The sequence below is a fragment of the Sceloporus undulatus genome, chromosome 6 (genome assembly GCF_019175285.1).
Source record: "Sceloporus undulatus isolate JIND9_A2432 ecotype Alabama chromosome 6, SceUnd_v1.1, whole genome shotgun sequence".
Lineage (NCBI taxonomy): Eukaryota > Metazoa > Chordata > Lepidosauria > Squamata > Phrynosomatidae > Sceloporus > Sceloporus undulatus.
In genome coordinates this window covers 20,835,567-20,856,537 of record NC_056527.1, presented here as the reverse complement: position 1 = coordinate 20,856,537, position 20,971 = coordinate 20,835,567, and the positions used below count along the sequence as shown (strand labels likewise).

The following is a 20,971-nucleotide window of genomic DNA, read 5'->3' as shown; positions in this document are numbered from 1 at the left end:
CTAGCTTAAAGTGCTGGTGCAATGGGGAGAGAGCAGATATTACAGCATCTAGGGGAAAGCCTGTTGGAAGAGGAAGGTTTTTAACCAGTTGGTTTCATTGCTACACTGCTTCCACTGTCAAGAAATTCTAATGTTCAGTTGAAACCTGCTCTCCTGTTACTTTGAACCATTAGATCTAGTTGTACCCTCTAGGGCAATAGAGAAGAGGTCTGTACCTTCTTTTTGTGGTAGCCCTTGAGGTATTATCAACATGTGATAATGTCAGTTCTCTGTACCAAGCTGAATGTGCCCAGTTCCTTCGGCTTTTCCTCTTATGTTTTGTCCTCCATACCTCACATAATCCTTGTTGCCCTTCTCTGAAACTACTCCAAATTGTCTATGTCCTTATAATAAGGTGACCAAAACTGGATACAGTACTCCAGATGAGGCCAAGTCAGTGAAGAATATAATAGGATTATTACTTCTCTTGATTTGGAAACTATGTGTCTCTTAATGAAGGCTAAATTAACATTCACTTTTTTGCTGTAGCATCACAGTGCTGGTTTATGTTCCTGATGAACAATAATTCCAAGGTCTTTTTTGCATGTAGACAAAATTTGCATTTGTCTCTACTGAATTTCATTTTTAAAATTTCTCTCCAATTTTCTAGTTTATCAAAGTCTTTTTGTATTCTGTTCCTATCTTCCATTGTGTTAGTCACCCTTCCCAGTTTCTATTATCTGCAAACTTGATAAGCATTCCCTCTATCCTGTCATGTAAGAACAAAAACACACTGCAGAAATAATCCAGCTTGAGACCACTTTAACTGCCCTGGCTCAGTGCTAGGGAATCCTAGGAATTGTAGTTCATTATGGCACCAGAACTCTTTCTGACAGAGAAGGCTGAATCTCTCACAAAACTACAGTTATCAAAATTCCCTAGCATTGCACCAGGGCAGTTAAAGTAGTCTCAAACTGGATTATTTCTGCAGTGTGTTTTGAACCTAAGTCATGGATAAAAATGTTGAAGAGTAGTGACCTGAGGATAAATCCCTGACACACTCCAGTTGAGACCTCTTTCCAGATTGAAGTGCAGCCATTGATGACAACTCTTGGAGCATAATTTTCCAACCATTTAGAGATCCATCTGATGTTGTTTCCATATTTAATTACTTTGCTAACCAAAATATTATGGGAGACCTTAGCAAATGTTTTGCTGGAATTCAGATAAATAATACATTCAGATAAATTATAAGTAGAACTTCAATCAGAATTCCTCTGTGGTTCTTCAGAAAAGTTTTATGCATAGTTTCTGCAGAAATTGTAGGATGGTAAATAAACTGGCTATGTCATTACAGTCGTTCCACCATATTCACATGGATTCATCCATCCACAGCTTGAAAATATTCAATATATATATAAATTCCAAAAAGCATACCTTGACTTTGCCATTTTATATAAGGAATACCATTTTCCAATGCCATTGTATTTAATGGGACTTCAGCATCCACAGATGTTGGTATCCACAGGGGTCCTGCAACCAAAACAAAAACAAAACAGCTTCATTTGTATACCACTTCATACTGAACTAACAGTGTCTAAGCAGTTTACAACTGTAAGCTAATTGCCCCCAACAATCTGGGTACTCATTTTAGTGACCTCAGAAGGAAGGCTCAGAGTCGAGCTTGAGCCCTTTCGCTGGTATTTATGGTTTTGAGTGAGTGGCTGCAATACAGGCATTTAACCACTGCGCCACCAGGGCTCCTAACCCCAGCAGATACTAAGAGCCCACTGTATTATAGGTTGCTCAGATTTTTTGCTATGCCTACTTTTGGTGGGGGTGTATGATACTTGCATGAACCTCTTCACTGATCCTTCCTTTCTTTTGCAGGTTTTATGACAAACCCCAGTTAGGCTGGTCCTCCAGCCCAAAGACAGAAAAAGATCTTGCCTACTGGAGAAGAAGAGGCCAGGATTTTAGTGCATTACTGGGTTATACTGACAAGGGGGACTCAGAAATGAAGGGAATGGCTGTGCCTTGCACTTTGTATGGACATGACAAAAAAGGTCAGTGGGAGATAGAAGGTGGAACAGAGAAAATTAGAAGAGCCAACATGCAGGAGAACTGGAAACCCTCTGCTGATTATAGGTGGCAGAATTTAAGGACAGAAAGTTGGGACCAGCCAACCGTATTTGGAGGACTTGTGTCTGACATTGACAAGGAAAAGCTACTTCAAGATAAGTATTCAGGCCGACAAGTCAGTACTGCCCCTACCTCCCACACTAAGGGAAAATCACAATCATTGCCAAGAGTTCTTTCACCGGAGAGCCTGCGGTGTGTTGAAATGCCCTCTCTCATTACCAAAAAGCACTCATTCAGTGGAACTAAAACAGTATCTTGCCCCCGAACTGGACAGGGCCTGGAAACGTCTAGGCACCCTGATCTAGCAGCCCACTTCCTTCCCTTACCCAAGCCCAAATATGGCAGACCCTTGAAGCCTCCTTCCTATGAACTTCATCAACAAACCAGGGGAAACCTGGAAACCAACTCACTGCAGGATGACTTGCGAAAAGAGGAAGCCATCTCCAGTTCAACCAAAGTCAGTGACCCGATTCAGGATGTTTGCACTCAGGACTCTAGCCTGGAGCCCCCTTTGTATATTCCCCCTCCATGTTATAAATCACCAGCCCAGCAAAATACAAATCAGTATTTGTCCAGTGAAGTGCCTGATTATGATATGTGCTTTAATAATGGTATGCAGAGTCCAGTTGAAGCAACCAATCTTGGCTACCCCCCATCCACTGGTATATTTAAGAGTGGGTGTGAGCATTATCAGAATGAACCAATTCCTTATGATAAGAAAAGCCATCTAAGTCAGGTGGAGGGCTACTTGTCTTCTGTTCAGTATATTCCTTTTGATGACCCACGAATACGGCATATTAAAATCGCACACCCTGATGGCCTTCAGGAGGATGTCAGAGCTGCTGAGGATGCAAATAGGACAAGTCTGTATACCTTCCAAGGGAATTCTCTGGAATCAGAGTACAACAGTGCCTTTTCAAATATGCCAGACTCACTAAATACTGCTGTGAAATGTGACCAGGTCTCTGGCAGTTCTGCACAGAGCAGCAGATGGCTAGCAGAATTGAACGTAGATCAGGACAGTTGTGCCTTGCCTAGCCAAAGAGACAGTTATGACGCAGGTAATGACTTGAATAGCAAATGCCCCAAAGGTTGGTTGTCTGCACAAAGCCCTTATGCACAACCCCTCTGTGAAACTGTGACTAAAGTGAAAACATTTGAACCTGGCACAGAGATCCAGAGCAAGAGGAGTTCAAAGAAAAAAATGAACGAAACAATATTTTGCTTGGTCTCCATCCCGGTAAAGTCTGATCTGAATCTGCCAGATACTGATAGGAACAACAACTTAACACAGGGGGGCGAAGAAAAGAATGGGCTTGATAACAGTGGGGTTCTGCAGGAACAAAGTCTCCTAAGCACTTCTTCCACTGATTTGGAGCTCCAAGCCCTTACAGGAAGCATGACCAATAAGAATGAGTTACGAAAACAAGAGTTGTGGAAACCAGAGTTCAAACAAATGAATGATCTCAGATTCCTGCAGCCTGCAAAACACAAGGAGCTCCAGTACTCTGGCTCATGGCCAGGTGATCAGTACAAGGACCAACAGACACAGACCAGTTTCACAGAAGAACCCAAAGTCATGCGACTTTTCCATGGTTTAGAACACACGGGATCAGATATGGCAACAGCTTCCCAGTTGTTAAGACATGGCACATCTACTGCAGAGCCAACACTAACTGTGTTAGCTGCTGCCAACAAAAAGTGTAAACAATTTACCTCCAGCATGAAAGACCAAGGGTATCAGAACAAAACCAGCAATAGCATATATTCTAGGACTCTTGTAGATAGTCCAAAAGTAAGGCCCATTTTGCCTTCTGCTTCACACACAGCTTTTTCTGGGCAGGAAAAGGAAACCAATTCTGTCTTCAGAGAGGAAGAAAGCACCCCTTGTCAAAGTAAGGAACTGTTTGGGCAGTTCCTTTTGAAACCCGTTAGCCGCCGTCCTTGGGATATCATAAGTGAGCTAGAAAGTTTCAACAAGGAGCTTCAGGAACAGGGAGAAAGTACTGAAGATGGTGTAGAGAATGATGGCAAGCAGGAAAGGGAAGAGGAGGGAAAACGAGGGAGAAAAGAAAGTGGAACCTTTGGGATTGATGAGATGTGCCAGGAGTCAGACCAGAGACCTGGGATGCAGCCAGAAACTGTTATACCAGTTGCTCCTATATGTACACAGGATAAGAATAAAAGCAAATCTGAAAGTTTAAGTGCATCTGAATGGTCAAACACTAGGGTCATAGCTAGTGAATCTCATGTGGATACTAGATGTTTGCAGGCCAGAGAGATGGGTGAACCTATCAGGGCAATAAATGGGTACCTTCTAGCAGAACAAAGAAAACAGGAAGTTGGGAAAAGGGTAATAAAACATGTTGTCAGTCTACAGTCAACCAAAAAAATTCCAGACAACAGCTATGATGATGAGAATCACTACAATCCATTCAATAGCTTCAGCTTCAGAAAAGAAATCCAACTGGAAAATGACAATGTAATTGACTTAGATAGGCTGAAGAAACATACAGCACCAAGGAATAACTTAGCATTGGAGAGAGGGTCAGTACTGCGATTATCTTTAACAAATAGGAGTCAAGGTCTTTCTGAACCAGATTTGAGAAGTGTGGGATTTGATGATGACCAAGGACCTGGCACTCATGTGCTGGATTGTTATGGAAAGCCTATTGTGCCTGAGATTCCCCCCAATGAATCGCTGCAGGCAAGAGCAGCTAGGATCTTGGGAATAGAGGTACCTGTGGACTGTCTTGTACCCAATAACAGAACAGTTCATGATAAATTATCAAACATCATTTCCGATAACCTACCCCAGAGCCCTAAATTGTCAGCTGAAAAGGCACTGGGGGATGTGACGGCAGCAAAGGTGACTTCTTACGAAGGAAGACGGAAGTGTGGCTGGGCAGAAAGCTCCTTCTTTGTTGGAGACAATATCTCATTGGAGTCTACTGAAGACCAGAACCCTGGACAAGAAACATTAATAGCTGAACATTTTGAGCAGCATGAAAGTGTTAGCAAACAAAGTGATGACCATATTCCCCCTCTTGAGTCTGTTGTGCTTCCATTTGCTGAAAGACATGAGATTCCACCTAATGCAGAAAAAAAAGGCAGAGGCACATCAAAGGTGATTGAGACCTTGCAAGGCAAACTTGCAGCTCCCCCTAACCGAGCTGCAATGGATCGCCTGGTGAGGATGAAAGAAGTTCATTCGGTTTCTCGTATGAGGCGACTAAGCATAAAGAACATGGATTCAAGTGAGGATGGAGATGAGGACAAACAGTCCAAGGGCTCAGAAGAAAGAGGAAGTGATCCCAGTTCTGGGCATAATGAACTGCCCCGTAAGTTGTCCCATGGAAGCTCAGTCTCCAAGCGCATCATCTCACTCGCTGAAAATGGACTCTCGGACAACAGAAATGAGAAGAAAAATGGAAAACATTCATTTTCTTTAGGTAAGATATTGATTTCTCCAGGGTTTTTTTACAATCAGTGCTTTAGTGGGAAATGAGTATTTATTCTGCAGGGTCTTTGAAGAGAAAGAGTATATTATTTGGTTCATCATAAGTATGAACTTGACGGTTGAACTGGGAGCAGATGAAAGACATTATCAATCAATATCTGAATTATGTGTTCTGCTCAAATCAGTGTCTTGCATGTCATATTATCCATGCAGTATACATAATGTATATACTAGTCACAAGAAAAATCAAACCCCTTTGTCACTTGGTGGTTCCAGTCCCCCCCATGCATATATATAAATAGTAAATGCCAATACAAATGATGTAAAAAGAAGAGTTAACCCTCTTCCTGTGCTTTGTAGTCCTGAATAAAATGGCTCTCCCAGGTGCCCCATGTCTATTATTACATTTTAAAGTGTCTAAACATGGTTGCTAACTATGCCTTACAAGTGTCATCGGGTTTGATCTTCACCATTCACCTACTATGGTTTCAGCAAGTTGAGAGAAAGAGGGAGAGATGGCTAGGTTCCTATGAAGCTACTGGAAACTCCAGACAGAATAAAAATAATTCCCCCTTACCAGTCAAAGTGATTGTTAGATCAAGATGAGAATAGCCCCTCCTGCTGTTTCCAAGGTAGAGGCACAGTTTCATTGATGAATCTGTATCATTTGGAGAGAAATCAATGTGACACATTCAATCATTGTGGTAACTTTATGATTTTATATTTTTGAGTTTCAGCTAAATACAAACTGTAATAGACAAACTAACTTTAGGAGTAGATTCAGTTGTGAGTCCCAAATTAAGCAGACCCGTTGAATCAAGATTCAGTCAGGATTTAGGAGAGCTACTCAAACTGGGGTTAGCAGTGGTGTTTAGGTTTTAGTGGTGACCTAAAAGCCCATTGCCCATTGTGTAAGTTTATTTGTTAAGAAATTAATCAAACAGGCTAGTTGAATGAAACAGCCTTTTATCTTCTAGAGCAGCCTCTTCCAACCTGGCAACCTCTAGATGTATGGAATGAAAACTCCCATTATCCCTCAGTGGCAATATGGAGTGATGGGCATAACCTTCCAGCACATCTGGAGGATTAGGGGGAAACTATTCTCCTGCACTTTAAACAGGGCTGCTATCTGGGTAAACCAGTGGTGGTGAGAGATTTGAGTAGCAGAAGAGAGGGCAGGTCCTTAATGAGCTTCAAAGTCTTGCCAATCAGTAGTGCATTTTAAAATTGTGTTTCATGAGTGTTATTTTTATATCTCATAATATACAGTTATATAGGTAGTGCTGATCATATGTGATCTGAAAGACATGGTGAGCCCCCCGCCCCTCCCCAAAGTTGTACCCCTACTTTAAAAGCCTGGACCATTTTACAGAATAACTTTTAAGGTAACTATAAAAAGCAGCTATAATTTTGTAATGAGAAAGTTGGTCTTAGAGAAAAACCACATCGAGGAGACCATGTTTATTTACGCAACCAGCAGTCTCAAAAAGACTTCAGGTCCTTAAAAGCACCTTTCTATTCTGCTGCCCTTATCGGCAAACAAGCTGTAAACAGCTGATCTGCTCTAATCTTTCCCCTGGTCAAAAGGGGATGCCAATAACAATCCTCTTACAATTTTACATTCAGTCATTATTAAGCTCCTGGGTCCTTTGATGCAGCAAGATTGGTAACACATAGTTTATATGTAGAGAAGAGAAAAAAATGTAATATTTTGATGGATGGGAGTTTCTTCAAAGTAATATATTGAAACTACAATTTCAAATAGTTTCAGTGAGGAGGAACAATGGGAGGTGTCTAAAGAAACCATTCTTCATAATAACCCTAGAGGTAATCTGTACTGACCAGAGGTGTTGTTTCTGTTTTAGGGTCCAGATCACCAGAGGTATTTGGCTGGAGTTCCTCTTCCTACTTGGGCTGATTCTCTGTACGGGGCAGAAATTATTGCTGTATTTTGTGCAGCTATCACATGGTCATGTTTCCCCTGCTATGAGTTCAGCTACCATATGTTCACCTGATTTGTGTGAAGTGGTTCACACAGATTGGGTATCTCAAAAGTTTTCTTCCCTTTGTCATTCTCCCAAACCTTGTAAAGGTACTTAGAAAGCCATTAATTACATTTGCAAGGACCAAAGACCAATTTGTTATTGTAACAGCTAATGAATGGTAAAATAACTTACTTTCTCAGTTCCCTGAAGTAGATAATTGGTTGCTTTTTGTTCCTTTTAATAAAAACATCTTAATGCTACAAGCCTATGATACAAATGCACTCTGTTGTTGTAATTCAAACCCTGCAACAGAGTACTAGAAACATTTAATACTTCTTCTTTACCTTTTAAAGTGGCCAAAACTGTGAACCTGTAAAAGTAACTAAAAAGTTGCAGTTACACTTTAAAATCAGTGAAGCATGCATCTGATGAAATAGTTTGAGTCTTCCAGAGCTTATGCTATAAACATCATTCTCTCAGTTTCAAAGGTGCTGCAGGATTCCTTTGTATCATTTTATGCTGATATAGACTAACACAGTCGTTTGAGTATCTCTTACTAAGTTATGATCTTCAAGTCATTTAGTTATACCTTTGCTTTACTGGGTAAACAAATTAATTGCAAGTAAATTAACTCCAAACAATTATTTCCAAGCATTGGTTTTCTTGAATAAGCTGTTAGCCTGTGTGTAAAATGTGAGAAACATGCTGTCATAAGAGTGAGTAATGCAAAGACTGTTAAGTATTCTATTTAAATGGAGTGTTCCCACTGAAATCAAAAGGATCTGCACAGGGATACTGAGACAGGGGAAATAGTGACTGGTACTACTAATAATGGCTGTCTTCTCTCTTTCACAGATGTGTATGATCCCACCAGAGTTGAAAGAGTGTGATACGAAAAGACAAGAGTTCTGATCCTTCTGCGGAACATTTTTGCCAAGTCCCAGTACTGGAGGATACTGACGAAGCCTTCATTTCTGTTGGGGTGGGGGGGGGGAGAGATTACTTCTTATTCCACTGCTTTATGGAGCCTGCCTGGAAGACGGCAAGAGAAAGAGAGTGAGCGAGCAAAAATTTCTCATTTTGGAACCATCTGTTTTTTGTAGCTTAAGACTTAATGCCACTACTTGGCATGGACTGGTCATTTTACAACCCAGCTGAGTAGCGTTCATCCAGGATGGTAAACAGGATGAAGATGGGAGGGGCGTGGAGGGATGGTTGGCTAATGCCTCTGTAGAAAATGTAAACAGGGGAGATTAGCAAAATGATTTCTGAAAGAATGTGAATTTCTAAGCTAAACATCCGAACCACTGAACTCTAAGCTTTAACATTGGCCATGAAGCAGGCAGAAAGAGAGCTGCAGCCACTGCTTTTTTCAGCTCATGGGAATGGAAGCCAATGGGAAAGGAGGCCGATTGATTGACTGTGAAATTATCTTGGACCATGTGAAGGGGCTTTGACTTTAAATGTCTTACTAGCCACATGCACAGAATAGAAGAGCAAATGCTCCACAAAAACAAAACAAAACCCCAAGGCCAAAACATCACTGTACATACATATCATTACAGCCAGTTCAGCCACTGCTACCAAACCAATACCAATGTTATGCTGGCTGCTGCTGTTTTGCACTTAACTATCACTTAGTTAGTTATATTTTCCCCCAACATTTTATTTTTTGATTTCCTTCCATTTTTGGGCTGACTTAAAATTCTTTCCATGAAGAAATTGCTCCATTACTATAGCAGACCCCTTTAAATGAAGCAACTTTTTTTTAACAGAAGGCGATCTATTTTTCTATAGTCTAAGGAAAATGCTAACTGTTGAGGTATATCTGCTTTTTACAGGAGGAAGGCTTTTTGGAGAAATTGTTTCTTTGTATGTCTTGAGTACTTTCCCCATTAGGCACAGCTTCCGCTCTCTCCATTGTAAAAAGAGTTATGCGTTTATGTGGGTATGTACATATGTAGATATCTCTTCTATGGAACAAATCTGTTTGTATTTAGATATAAGTTGTTCTCTTGTTGGCTGGCTTATTTCTTTCAGATAAGCACACAACTGACAATGGTCCAGGATCGTCTTCCACTTTGTAACATTCCTTTCTTGTTTATTACCAAAAACAAAACAAAACCCCAACTCAATCCTAAGGAATCTGAAGTAGCACAAATATTAAGAGGATTTAAAAAGTGCAAATCTATCTATGGAATGTGTGTCAGGGTGCATGGCCTCTACTCTGGTTCTTGGGAGAATCCAGTTCCACCCATATGTTTATGGAGGAATATGGGATGGTGATGCATTCAAGGCATCGGTGACATATAATAAGCCACACAGAAGCTACAACACAGTTGACACTGATCTACTAAATAGGTCATTGCCAAGATACCAAGAGAAGAATCAACTTGGGAGTCCAGGATCAAATCCTGCCATAACTGACACAACAGAAGTGATTTTACCTCTGTACCAGATCTTATAAACAGATTTTATATCCAGCTAACGTCGCAGAGCCACTCACAGGAATGGGCTGTCACTCTGTGTTCACGTTTTAATATTTACACTAATTTTGTTTTTTAAAACTATAAGCCCATATTATAGACACTTTTGTGGCCATACAAAGAGATATTTTGGAAAACCATACTCCCAAAATATTGCAAGCATATTTGAAAAGAACCTTGTACATTATTCTAGGATTAATACTGTTTTAACCAACACAACACTTATTTAAGTGTATTCCATGCTCACTTCCCCATTCTGAAAATGTATTTCTGCCAATTTGTATTGGTCTTTTTATATATTATTTTTCTTTAAAAGCCATGTTATCTGCTAAGCATTTCCAGTTCCTGAAATTTTATTTTTTTGGGTCCTATCATTTGGCCAGATATAAAACTAACCCACCTGTTGTGCTTTGGCAACCACATTTGCTTATCTGTAACATGAGATTCTATTACATAGGATCGTTATTAAATATTTAAAGTTTTTTATATATCAAACAACAGTGCATGGTTTCATTTGTTGAAAAAATGGCTTTTCTTTCTTCTGGGTTCTTTCAGGTGGAGGACCTGTAGCACTAGTCATCAAAAAACAATATTGCACAGCTGAACCATTTTGCCATGCTTCATGAGCTCATTGTGCCCTTCCAGATGTTGGTGTGCAGCTCCCATAATTCCTGACCTTTGTTATTCTGGGTAGGAGTTGTAGTCCAACATCTCCCACAAGTCATCCCTTCCACCACCCTGATGGATTATATGTGGTTAGAAAAAAGACACAAGAAATGGAGGGAAAGTATGGGTCACAAATGGAAGATGACAGCATCTGAAACCTTGGCACGCTCTGGAAATAAGGCAGGGAAGAACTGCACAATAAATCCATCATTTAAGCATATGCCTCTTCTCCATTTTGCAGGATCCAACAGAAACTTGATAAGCATAAGAAAACCACCAACAGGAACAACACCAAGCTAGAGATCAGGGGTGTGGATTATGTTAATATGGTAACTCATAGGTTGAACACTGATCATATTATTGTGGTTTTTTTTATTTCACATTATATGTTAATCATATATATATAATATCTCCAGCCAATGGAACACTGATAGGTTGAGATCCCTGATTTAATGGTCTTAGGTAGTATCCGTGGTGGTAGGCAGGAGGCTCTTTAGATGGTAATAAAGACTACTTATTTCAATCCTTCTGTGTTTGGGGGCCCTCTTGTTAGTTCTGCTGAGGAGATCTTGTTGTTGTGTGCCTTAGTGCAATCCTTTAGTGCAATCCTAAGGTGAACCTATCATAGGGAATGACATTTCCCACATTCACTTGCCATTAACTAGATGCTGCTGATGAAGTAATAGGCCAAAACATCTGGAGGGCAAAAGCTTCCCCAGCCCTGTTTTAAATAGAATTTTTCCGTGCATTTAAAACACCATGGCTGAGAAACTCACTTGGGGAAATAATTTGGAACTGGAATACAGTACTGGAAGGAAGGTAATATATGTACTTCTTTCCTTTGTTGCTTCTCTATTCTTTATTGCCCCCACTGGCAACAGTGTTCCTGCATCTAAACAGGCTGGGAAGCAACTATTAAATGCATCTGAGAACCTGTGGTTTGGATCTGTTACAGTGAAACTCTGCCTGTCAGGAGGCTAAATATAACATACCATCTTCTGGCTCAAAGGAGGTCCAAAGCTGAAAAGAGTTGTAGAAAATCCATGAAAGAGGGTTGAGGGGATGCAAGTTTTACTTCATTTTCTGGACTTTCATGACAGATGGATTTGAGTCCCACTTTGGAAGAAAGGCAAAATATATATCAATCTAATGAAGAAAAATACTGTTGAGTATAAATTTTACTGCTAGACTAACTGTAAAGCACAAGGAATGTAAGTTTTAAAAATAGCAGTAGTGTTACATAGGATGATGTTTAAAACTGTGACTAAAATGCCTATACCTCGCCTTCTCAATACTCCGGTTTTAGTATTTTAAAAATAATGATAAGAAACAATGTGGTACCACATTTGAACAACACCCTCTCTTCCAGTGGGATCTGATCTTTTAACAGTTATCTTGAATATTCTATCATTCAGGGAACTCGGGCAAAAAGAGCATACTCAGTGGTGTCAATAGGACTGGTTTCAACTCAGAGCAGTAACTCATGCTGTCACCCCCAGGGTACTTGGCACACACAACCAGTCCCCACTTTTTGTCAGCTGAGCAGCAGCAGCATCCCACTCCTCCACTTGTGGATGGCAGAGGTGCCTTTGCTGGTGGACCAGGGCAGATGGGGGGCTTGGGACAGAGGTTGAGTGACTGCCCCACCAGGTGTTCACCTCCCCTCTGAGGTATCACCCACTGCACTCCACACACCCCTAGTGACACCCCTGAGAATATTAGTCTCCTTTTCATCCATCTTGGGATGAATGGTGAGTGACGGCCCCACTGGATGGTCACTACCCCTTTGAGGTGTCACCCCTTGCAGTCTGCACCCCACCTCCCAGTGACACCGCTGGGCATACTGGTCTCCTTTTCATTAAATGATCATTTCTTTCCTCTTACAGAAAGATTCTGGTTTCTGAGTGGCAGACCATTCCTATATTGTTAGGAGAGATACTTCTTTCCCAATTAGATGCAGTACAGACTGGCACTTTGTGCCGGCCTGATTGCATACTAGGAGTGAAGAAGGGATGAATGTTCACATGCTCCAAGCTCTTCTTCCTCCACCGGGGTGCCATCTTAGTGTGCATCCATTTACATGGGGCGTGCCACAATGATGTCGCCCAAATAGTGCTGTGCACAAGGGACATCATAATGCCACGCCACAGTGGTTATGGTGCCCCTTCTATGGCAACAAAAGAAGCCCCTTTTTGGGACTTCTTTTTGCCTCGTGCACAGGACACATCATGTGGTTGCCATGGCCTGTTTCCGGGGCTAAAAGGGGCGGCATTGAGCCGCCTGCCTATTGAGCCTCTTAGTCTTCAGATACTGGCTAAATCTCTGGAACCACTGAAGAAAAGCAGACGTAGCTTATGGCTAATTGCTTTTATGCGTGCTGTTATCCACTAAATCTCTCTGTAGAGGAGTGGAACAAATGCTGCATACCACAGTCTTTATTTCCAGCTTGCAAAAAAGTCCAAACCTCTTCCAAGACAGCCTCCCACCCTGTTTGAGCAATGTTGTTGGCAACAAGGACTGAAGAGTTGGATGTGTATACATGGACACAGGAAAGCTGGGGATTGATTAAGCAAACTGCACTTTCATATTATTGATGGACACATGGCAGAGATTAGAAATAGAAATGAAATCCCCTAGCCAAGGAAACCACAACAATGTACTGCTTATGAAACAAATGAGGAACTTTCCATCCTAGACACCAGAAAAACTCAGCCTTCATGCTGGAGTCGGTTGGTGAGATTATCCAGAGCCATCCCAAAGCAATGAGCTGAACTCTCAGAAGAGGCAAAGACATGGAAACTTCAGACAGTATCTTGACAGTCCTGGTACCCGAGTAAAGCAGGTGATTTTTCCAGAGAGACCTTTCACATATTTGTGACTGGTTTCCACTGCCAAAAATAATTGCTGGAGCCTTGCGATTCAAGGCAGACTGTGCTGAAGCAAGATTAGTGGGTTAGAGAGAAAGAAAAAGGCTAAGTAATCAGACTAACATTTGGATAATATCATAAAATTAATGTCATCCACACATCCATTTTTTTCTTGTGCTATATAAATAAAATCAGGTGGAGCTACTTTTAATTGGGAGCATTTTTTCTGTAGCTCTTTAGACAGAGCTTTCAAACATGGTTCTGAATAGTATAAGAAAAGAAGGATTTTCTTACCCCAAGGGACTTAAGAGTTTATCAAATGGGACGGGAGGCTCTCAATTTCAAAAGAGAAGATAGCGAGGTCAATTTGAAAATTCACGCAATTACCTGATTACTTATCACACCTTACATTTGCTGTAATGGCCTCCCGAATGCAACCTAGATTCTGTGCAAAGTAAGCCATCACATCGGTGGGCTCTTCATTGTGAATTGGCATCCTTGCACATGCTCAGTGAGACTCCAGATGACTGGAGCATAGCATATTTAGATGAGTGAGAAAGAGGAACCAAGGAACCCCACAATTTACAAAAGAGGTTGGGGGCGCAGGAAGAATGGTTGAAAGAACATGCTGTATTCACATTAAAACGAGCATATATTCACTCTTGTCATGTTAAAATATGAATATAATGGTTATCCAATACCTCCCGGTCCATGCCTCTTAATTAGCAGGGAGCAGCCCCTCCTCAGCAATGCTGAAGGACAAGTGGAAGCAAAATTGAAGTGGAATTGCAGCATGGCTTCATGGGAAACCCCCCTTCCAGATTTGGGGGGGGGGACCAGGACCAAAGGAAACATGTACATCACACCAAACAACAGCACACTGAGTGCGAAGTTGCCTAGGAACAGAGTTTGTGACTTCACTAGTTCACCGAATTTATTTAACTGTGGATTGACGTGATTGTGTTCGGAGTGCATTCAGACTGCCAGCGATCACGTGTGGTAACCTTTCGCGTAATAATGTGAATATGCCTGATTCCGTTCAGGATGACACTGGATTATACTTCCAATTTCAGTTGTGTGATATCATCCTTAGTGTCTGCATTGCTACAAGTATTTATTTGGCACCATAATGAGCTTTCATAGACTTCAGTCTACTTCCTCAGATCCAAATGCATCTGAGGAAGTAAACGGAAGTCTACGAAAGCTCATGCTGCCAATTTCTTTCTTCCTTTTCTGCCCAGTTATTAAAAGTGTAAGAGCATTGGTCTCTTTTTCATGCAGCCATTCCACCTGGATTTGGTGGCTCCAAAGTAGTTTTGCACTTACTTATCTTAGCAGGAAGAGAAGAGAGGAAGAAGCAGAATCTTGCCCTTTCCTGCTTGTTGTTGTTGTTGTTGTTGTTGTTGTTGTTGTTGTTGTTGTGTGCTTTCAAGTCACAGTGATCCTAAGGTGACACTATCATGGGCTTTTATAGGTAAAATTTGTTCAAAGCAAGTTTGCCATTGCCTTCCTCTGAAGCTTAGAGCATGTGACTTGCCCACAGTAATCCAGTGGGTTTCATAGCTGAGCCAGGACCCCTGGTCTTCAGAGTCATAGTTCAATACTCAAACCACTCTACACCAGGTGAAAGCATGCTGTTGCAGCCTCTCTTCCATATGTGTGTTCTTCCATATTGCCGTCTTGACCACACACCGATGTTGCTAGGACATGTGTCCCAGTTTTTGTCTGTGAACTGTTGGAAGATATGGAACTTGTTTGTCATATAGAAGTGTCTGTTTTCCCACTCCCTGCTGTGTGACAGGTCCAGGCTTATCTATACTGAAAGAGTAGTTTAGCTGTAGTAGTAGGGCAATTCCAAGCACAAAATTCAGTCATGGATACAGACTGCCTCCTCCTGACCATGCAGAGACTTGTCTACTCCCACTGGAGAAAGAAATCTCATGACAGCTAAGTTCTAAAATTTCCCAAGTTCATATTTTATTTTTGTTTTTTGTCTGTTTGTCTGTCGTCTGTGAGCCAGTATGTGTCTGCAGATGATATGTAAAAAAATCAGTACAACACTTCCTCAAGAGCTTTCTGGTCATCTCAATAGCCAGAAATTTTGTGGTGAAGGGACAGTTGGGGCATTTTTGCAGAGAAGTCAATATTAATGTGATCATTTCTGTTCAAGTCTACCCATGGCGACTCCCATGAATTTCAGATGATCTTCTTCGGCAAAGGACACCCAGAAGTGGTTTTGCCAGTTACTTCCTCTGAAATATAGCCTACAGCACTTGGTATTTGTTGGCGGTCTCCCATCCAAGTACTAACCAGGATTGACTCAGTTTAGCTTTCAAGAATAGACAGGATCTGGTCCCTTAAGGGTATTCAAGAATCAGGATCTCAAAATATTACTACAGATAGCCAAATAGGCTTAAAGTTATTTAAATGCAGCCAATACTAAAATGTGTTTATTTGATTAATTTATGCCCCCTCCCCCTTTTCTCTCTGCATGAAAATTAAGATGGCCTGTAACTAATTAAAACAAAGTACATCTAAAGGTTATTTGATGCAAATGTTTCTTTAAATAAAAATAGAGAAACAATTTTATTGAAAACACTGAAATAAAAAAGTTTAAAATCAAAACATAGTAAAAAGAAACAAAGCATAACACTCCCTATTAAAAGAGTTCTTGCTACAGTAAGATAAAAGCCAAAGGCCGTCTAAATAAAAGGTCTTTGCCTGCTAATGGAAAGAGAGCAGATGGGACAATCAAGCCATCGTCCAGATTAGGCATGGACAGTACAGTCGGCCCTCTTATACACGGATTTTTATACACGGATTTAAGCATACACGGTTTGAAAATGTCCAAAAAGGATAAATTTACCTGATGTTCCATTTTTTATTAGGGACACCATTTTGCTATGTCATTATACTAATGGGACTTGAGCATACACGGATTTTGTTATACATGGGGGATCTTGGAACCAAACCCAGCGTATAACAAGGATCCACTGTACGATTACACCTGTTGTCCCCTCTTTCAGCTCCTTTTAAAATGTCTGTTTCATTCTCCTTTTCCCCTTTGTCCCCAGCTTTCTTCAGTTGCTGAAAATTGATTTCAAAGTGTAAAAGTAGCTTGCACTCAATTTACACAGCGGAGAAGAGAGGAGGGGATGGAGTCTTGCCCTCCCCTGTAGATTCAGGCAAAAGCAATCTGCTGCAGCCTCTCCTAGCTTGTGTGTCCTCCCTCATCATTACTTTTGCCATCTTCACCACACAGCAACACACAATGTTGCTTGGTCACATATATTCCTGTTTTCATGAGTGACATTTTGGAGGGTATGCTGTGGGAGGGAATGCACAATCCCATCCCTCCCTTTTTTTGTTACAAGCATGGAAAGGATGTTCCTCCTGCAGCAATACACATCCTGGAGTACTAAATGGGTAATGGGATAACAGTCACTGGGATTGTGAAGTCAAAGGCTTTCACAGCCACCATCCATAGTTTTTGTGGTTTTTTCAGGCTATGTGGCCGTGTTCTGGAAGAGTTTATTCCTGACATTTCACCTCCCTCTGTGGCTGGCATCTTCAGAGAATGGTGGCATGGAAATGAGTGTGTGATCCTCGGTTGAGAGGAAGTGATTTACATGTTAATCTGTGTTGGCCTGTTGGTGAATAGCCAGGCCTCAAGCTGGGAGATGAGAAGGCTTTCTTTCTATTTAATTAGTAACCCATTGTCTGCTGGGAAGGCCCCTGACTCTGGGTGATGTTCATTTGCATGTGCTGAGACACAAAGGCTTGTCACATATTCCTCTCACCCTGAGGCCTTGCCATTCAACAACAGACCAACACACAGATTAATGTGTACAGTGCGTTCATCCCTTATGGGGGAGATTCATTCCAGACCCCCCCAGGGAAAAAAGTGTTTGCTCAAGTCCCATTAGAAGTAATGGGCTCGTGCCCACGGCACACTCCATTACTTCTTCCTGGCACGCCGAGGCTTCCTCCAGTGCAGGCTTCCAGCATATGCTGGAAGCTGCCTAAACTGTGCCCGCATATAGCGCGGGCGCACTGTAAATCACTTCCTCACAATCAAAGGTCACACAGTATATATACTTCACTCACTTGCATGCCACCATTCTCTGAAGATGCCAACCACAGACGCTGGCGAAACGTCAGGAATAAATTCTTCCAGAACATGGCCACATAGCCTGAAAAACCCACAAAAAACTATAGTCACTATAGTCACTGAGATTAAATAGAGGCCAGCACTTCTCATAGTTACTGTAATTATAGCACAAAGAATAAACTATGTTCCCATCTGGAACATTTGTAAGACCAGGGAGCCCACTTACATGTTGACCCCTCCATAAATGAGGAAACACATGTTGCTATTGTTGTCATTGTTGTTAAAAAAGCAAACATGGCGTGACATGGATTTACATAAGTTCTATGTCAAGATGCAAATTTAGAATTGGCGATACATCTCACTTGAATAAAGGAGACAGTAATTTTTAAGCCTGCTAATGAGTACCTTCAAGGCTCTTGTTCCTCTCCTTTCTTTTATGGTTTTTGATCTGTGTTTTTGTCCATGTCTGTGTGTGCATATGTACACCTATCCACCTACACTGGTGCCATCAAACTCCTGTCAACCTATGCAGGAACCACATTAATTTTATAGAGTTTTTGTAGACAAGGAATCCTCAGAGGTGGCTTGTCATTTCATTCCCCTGAGATACAGCCTACAGTGTCTCTTACTCTTTGGAGGTCCTCCATCTAAGTACCAACTTGGCTTCCAAGATCAGATGGGATCTAGTACCTTCAGGGTATGTAAGCATGTCTTATGGACAGCTCTTCAAAGAAAGGGCTGTCAAAGGTCAGACCTCCAAGGAGAGCACTAAGTATATCCCCCATCAAGTCATTTTCAACTTCTGGTGACCCTGAGGCAAACCTATCATTGGGTTTTCTTGCAAGATCTATTCAGAAGGGGGTTGACATTACTTTTGTCTAGGTTGAGAGTGTGTGATTTGCCCAAGTACACTAACTGAATTTACATGGCTGAGCATGGAGTCAAAGCCTGGACTTTCACAATCCTAGTCCAGCAATCTAATCATGCTGGCTTGTCATGAAAAATATTGCACACTGTAAAATAGGTCACTCACCATACATGGAGCAGCTGGGTGAAAAACTTGTTATGCAAAACTATCATTCTCATCTTTCTCTCAAAACAATTATTTTTCTGTCTCCCATGAAAACATGATACGGGCAACAACATATGCCCAAATCTTGCATACAAATGTTTTTGGAAGGAAATATCCTAAATGGGTGGTGCTCCCAAGCAGAGAGGACATGACCTGAGATTATTTGCTCACTCAGATACTTGTCTTTCTCTTCAGTCCAGGTCAGGGAGTCACATTTGGCTAAACTCTGTCTAAACAAAGATTAAAGAGAACATAAATAGTGTGGCTTAGTTTTATCATTCACTGACAACATAATTGCATTGATAACATTGACTATATGAAATGGTTTATTCCTTGGGAGGTTTATAAAAGATGCAACACAGGCGCAGAGAGGGCAGGCAAGCAGAGAAACAACTGTCTCTTTTAAAGAGCCTCCATAATGCTAATTAAAATCGTATTATCAATACACCACCCAGTGAAAGAGACAACATAAGCAGATCTGTTATTAATCTGAGACAGAGCATTTATAGAACAACATGCTGGATGGTTTCAAGCCTAGTGAAATTGTATTTGATGGTTTCAAGCCTGGTGGAAGTGACAAAGATATTATATATATTTCTCCAGGAAGGTCAGATTATGTGGAGAAGGAGTAATTATACCATGTAATTTTTTCAACACCACTACAAGGTAAGACAGGATGAAGCAGGACAACTTGCCAATAAATGTCATGGTTGGGGTGTAGCATAGCTGAAGTGTTCCCATAAGAGATGTTGTATTTTATTTGATATTGCATAGATGCTGCTTAGTGCCCTCTGACTGTCTGGTCCTCTGAGATTCTGCCATACTAGATTACTGCACTACACTCTTATAGTGCTGCTATTCCATTGGGATTTGCAGCTTAAAGAGGGGCATTTAGAATTCTCAGGCAGAGAGCCCTTAGGCCTCACTAAACTAAAAGCCAGAACAGTAAAAATGGAATAGCAGCACTATAAGAGTATAGTGTGGTAATGTGGTTTTTCTCTTATCCTTTAGGATGGTAATAATATGGCCTTCCAGATATCATTGGACTGTAATTTGCAGCAGCCTAGCCAGTTGCTGTTCTGGAAGCTTTAGTTCAACTCATTTGAATCATAGAGTTAGAAGAGACCATAAGGACTATCAAGCTCAGTCTCTTGCCATTTAGCAGGAATACAGAATCAAAACACTCCTGACAGACTGTCATCCAGTCTTTGGTAAAAGACCTCCAAAGAAGGAGACTCCACCACCTTCCCAGGCACTCTGACTCACTGTCAAACAGCAGTTACTGTCAGGAAGTTCCTCCTAATGTTGAGGTGGAATCTCTTTTCCTGAAGTTTGAATGTGAGAGTGAGCATGGAGTAATGATTTGAGTGTTGGAATACAATTCCGGAGACCAGAGTTTGATTTCCACTTGCTCATGAAACCTGCTGGGTGACCTTGGGCAGGTCACATGCTCTCAGCCTCAGGGGAAGGCAATGGCAACCTCCTCTGAACAAATTGTGCCAAGAAAACCCCATGATAGGTTCACCTTAGGTTTGCCATGTCGGAACTAATTTCAAGGCACACATACACAGTTTGAATCCATTACTCCATGTCCTAGTCTATGTCCTTGATCTAGAGTACAAGCTTGTTCCATCCTCAATATGGCATCTTTTCAAATATTTAAACATGGCTACCATGTCATGTCTTAACCTTCTCTTCCCTAGGCTAAACATACCCAACTCCCTATGTCACTCCTCATAGGGCATGGATTCCAGACCTTTCACCATTTTGAATGCCCTCCTCTTGACATGTTTCAGCTTGTCAGCATACTTCATAAACTGTGGTGCCTAGAACTGAAAAGTATTCCAGGTAAGATCTGACCAAAGCAGAATGGAGCAATACTGTTACCTCCCTTGATCTAGAGTAGACATTATACTTCTAATGATGCAGTCTAAAATTGTATTGGCTTTCTTAGCTGCCATATTACATTGCTGACTCATGTTCAGCCTGTGGTCCACTAAAACCCCTAGATCCCTTTTACACGCACTGCTGTCAGTTTTTTAGATTGTAATCCTAAAGGTAGGGGACTGTCAAATTGACAATCTACAAACTGCTGTGAGTGCCTTTGTGGCTGAAAAGCAGGGTATAAATACAATAAATACATAAATACATACATACATACATACATAGCCAGTTGCCACTCATTCTGTATCTGTACATTACA

At 41.2% G+C, this 20,971-nt stretch overlaps 1 protein-coding gene across 4 annotated transcripts in view; it reads left to right on the top strand.

Annotated features, from left to right (window-relative positions):
• Window positions 1-10,547, top strand: part of JCAD (junctional cadherin 5 associated) — an 83,531-nt gene extending 72,984 nt beyond the window's left edge. For all 4 annotated transcript variants that reach the window (XM_042475535.1, XM_042475537.1, XM_042475534.1 and 1 more), the window contains 2 exons: window positions 1,870-5,573; window positions 8,422-10,547. In XM_042475535.1, coding sequence (XP_042331469.1) covers window positions 1,870-5,573; window positions 8,422-8,456 — 3,739 coding nt within the window. In that variant the 3' untranslated portion in view covers window positions 8,457-10,547. The remainder of the gene's footprint in view (window positions 1-1,869; window positions 5,574-8,421) is intronic.
• The last annotated feature ends 10,424 nt before the right edge of the window (window positions 10,548-20,971 follow it).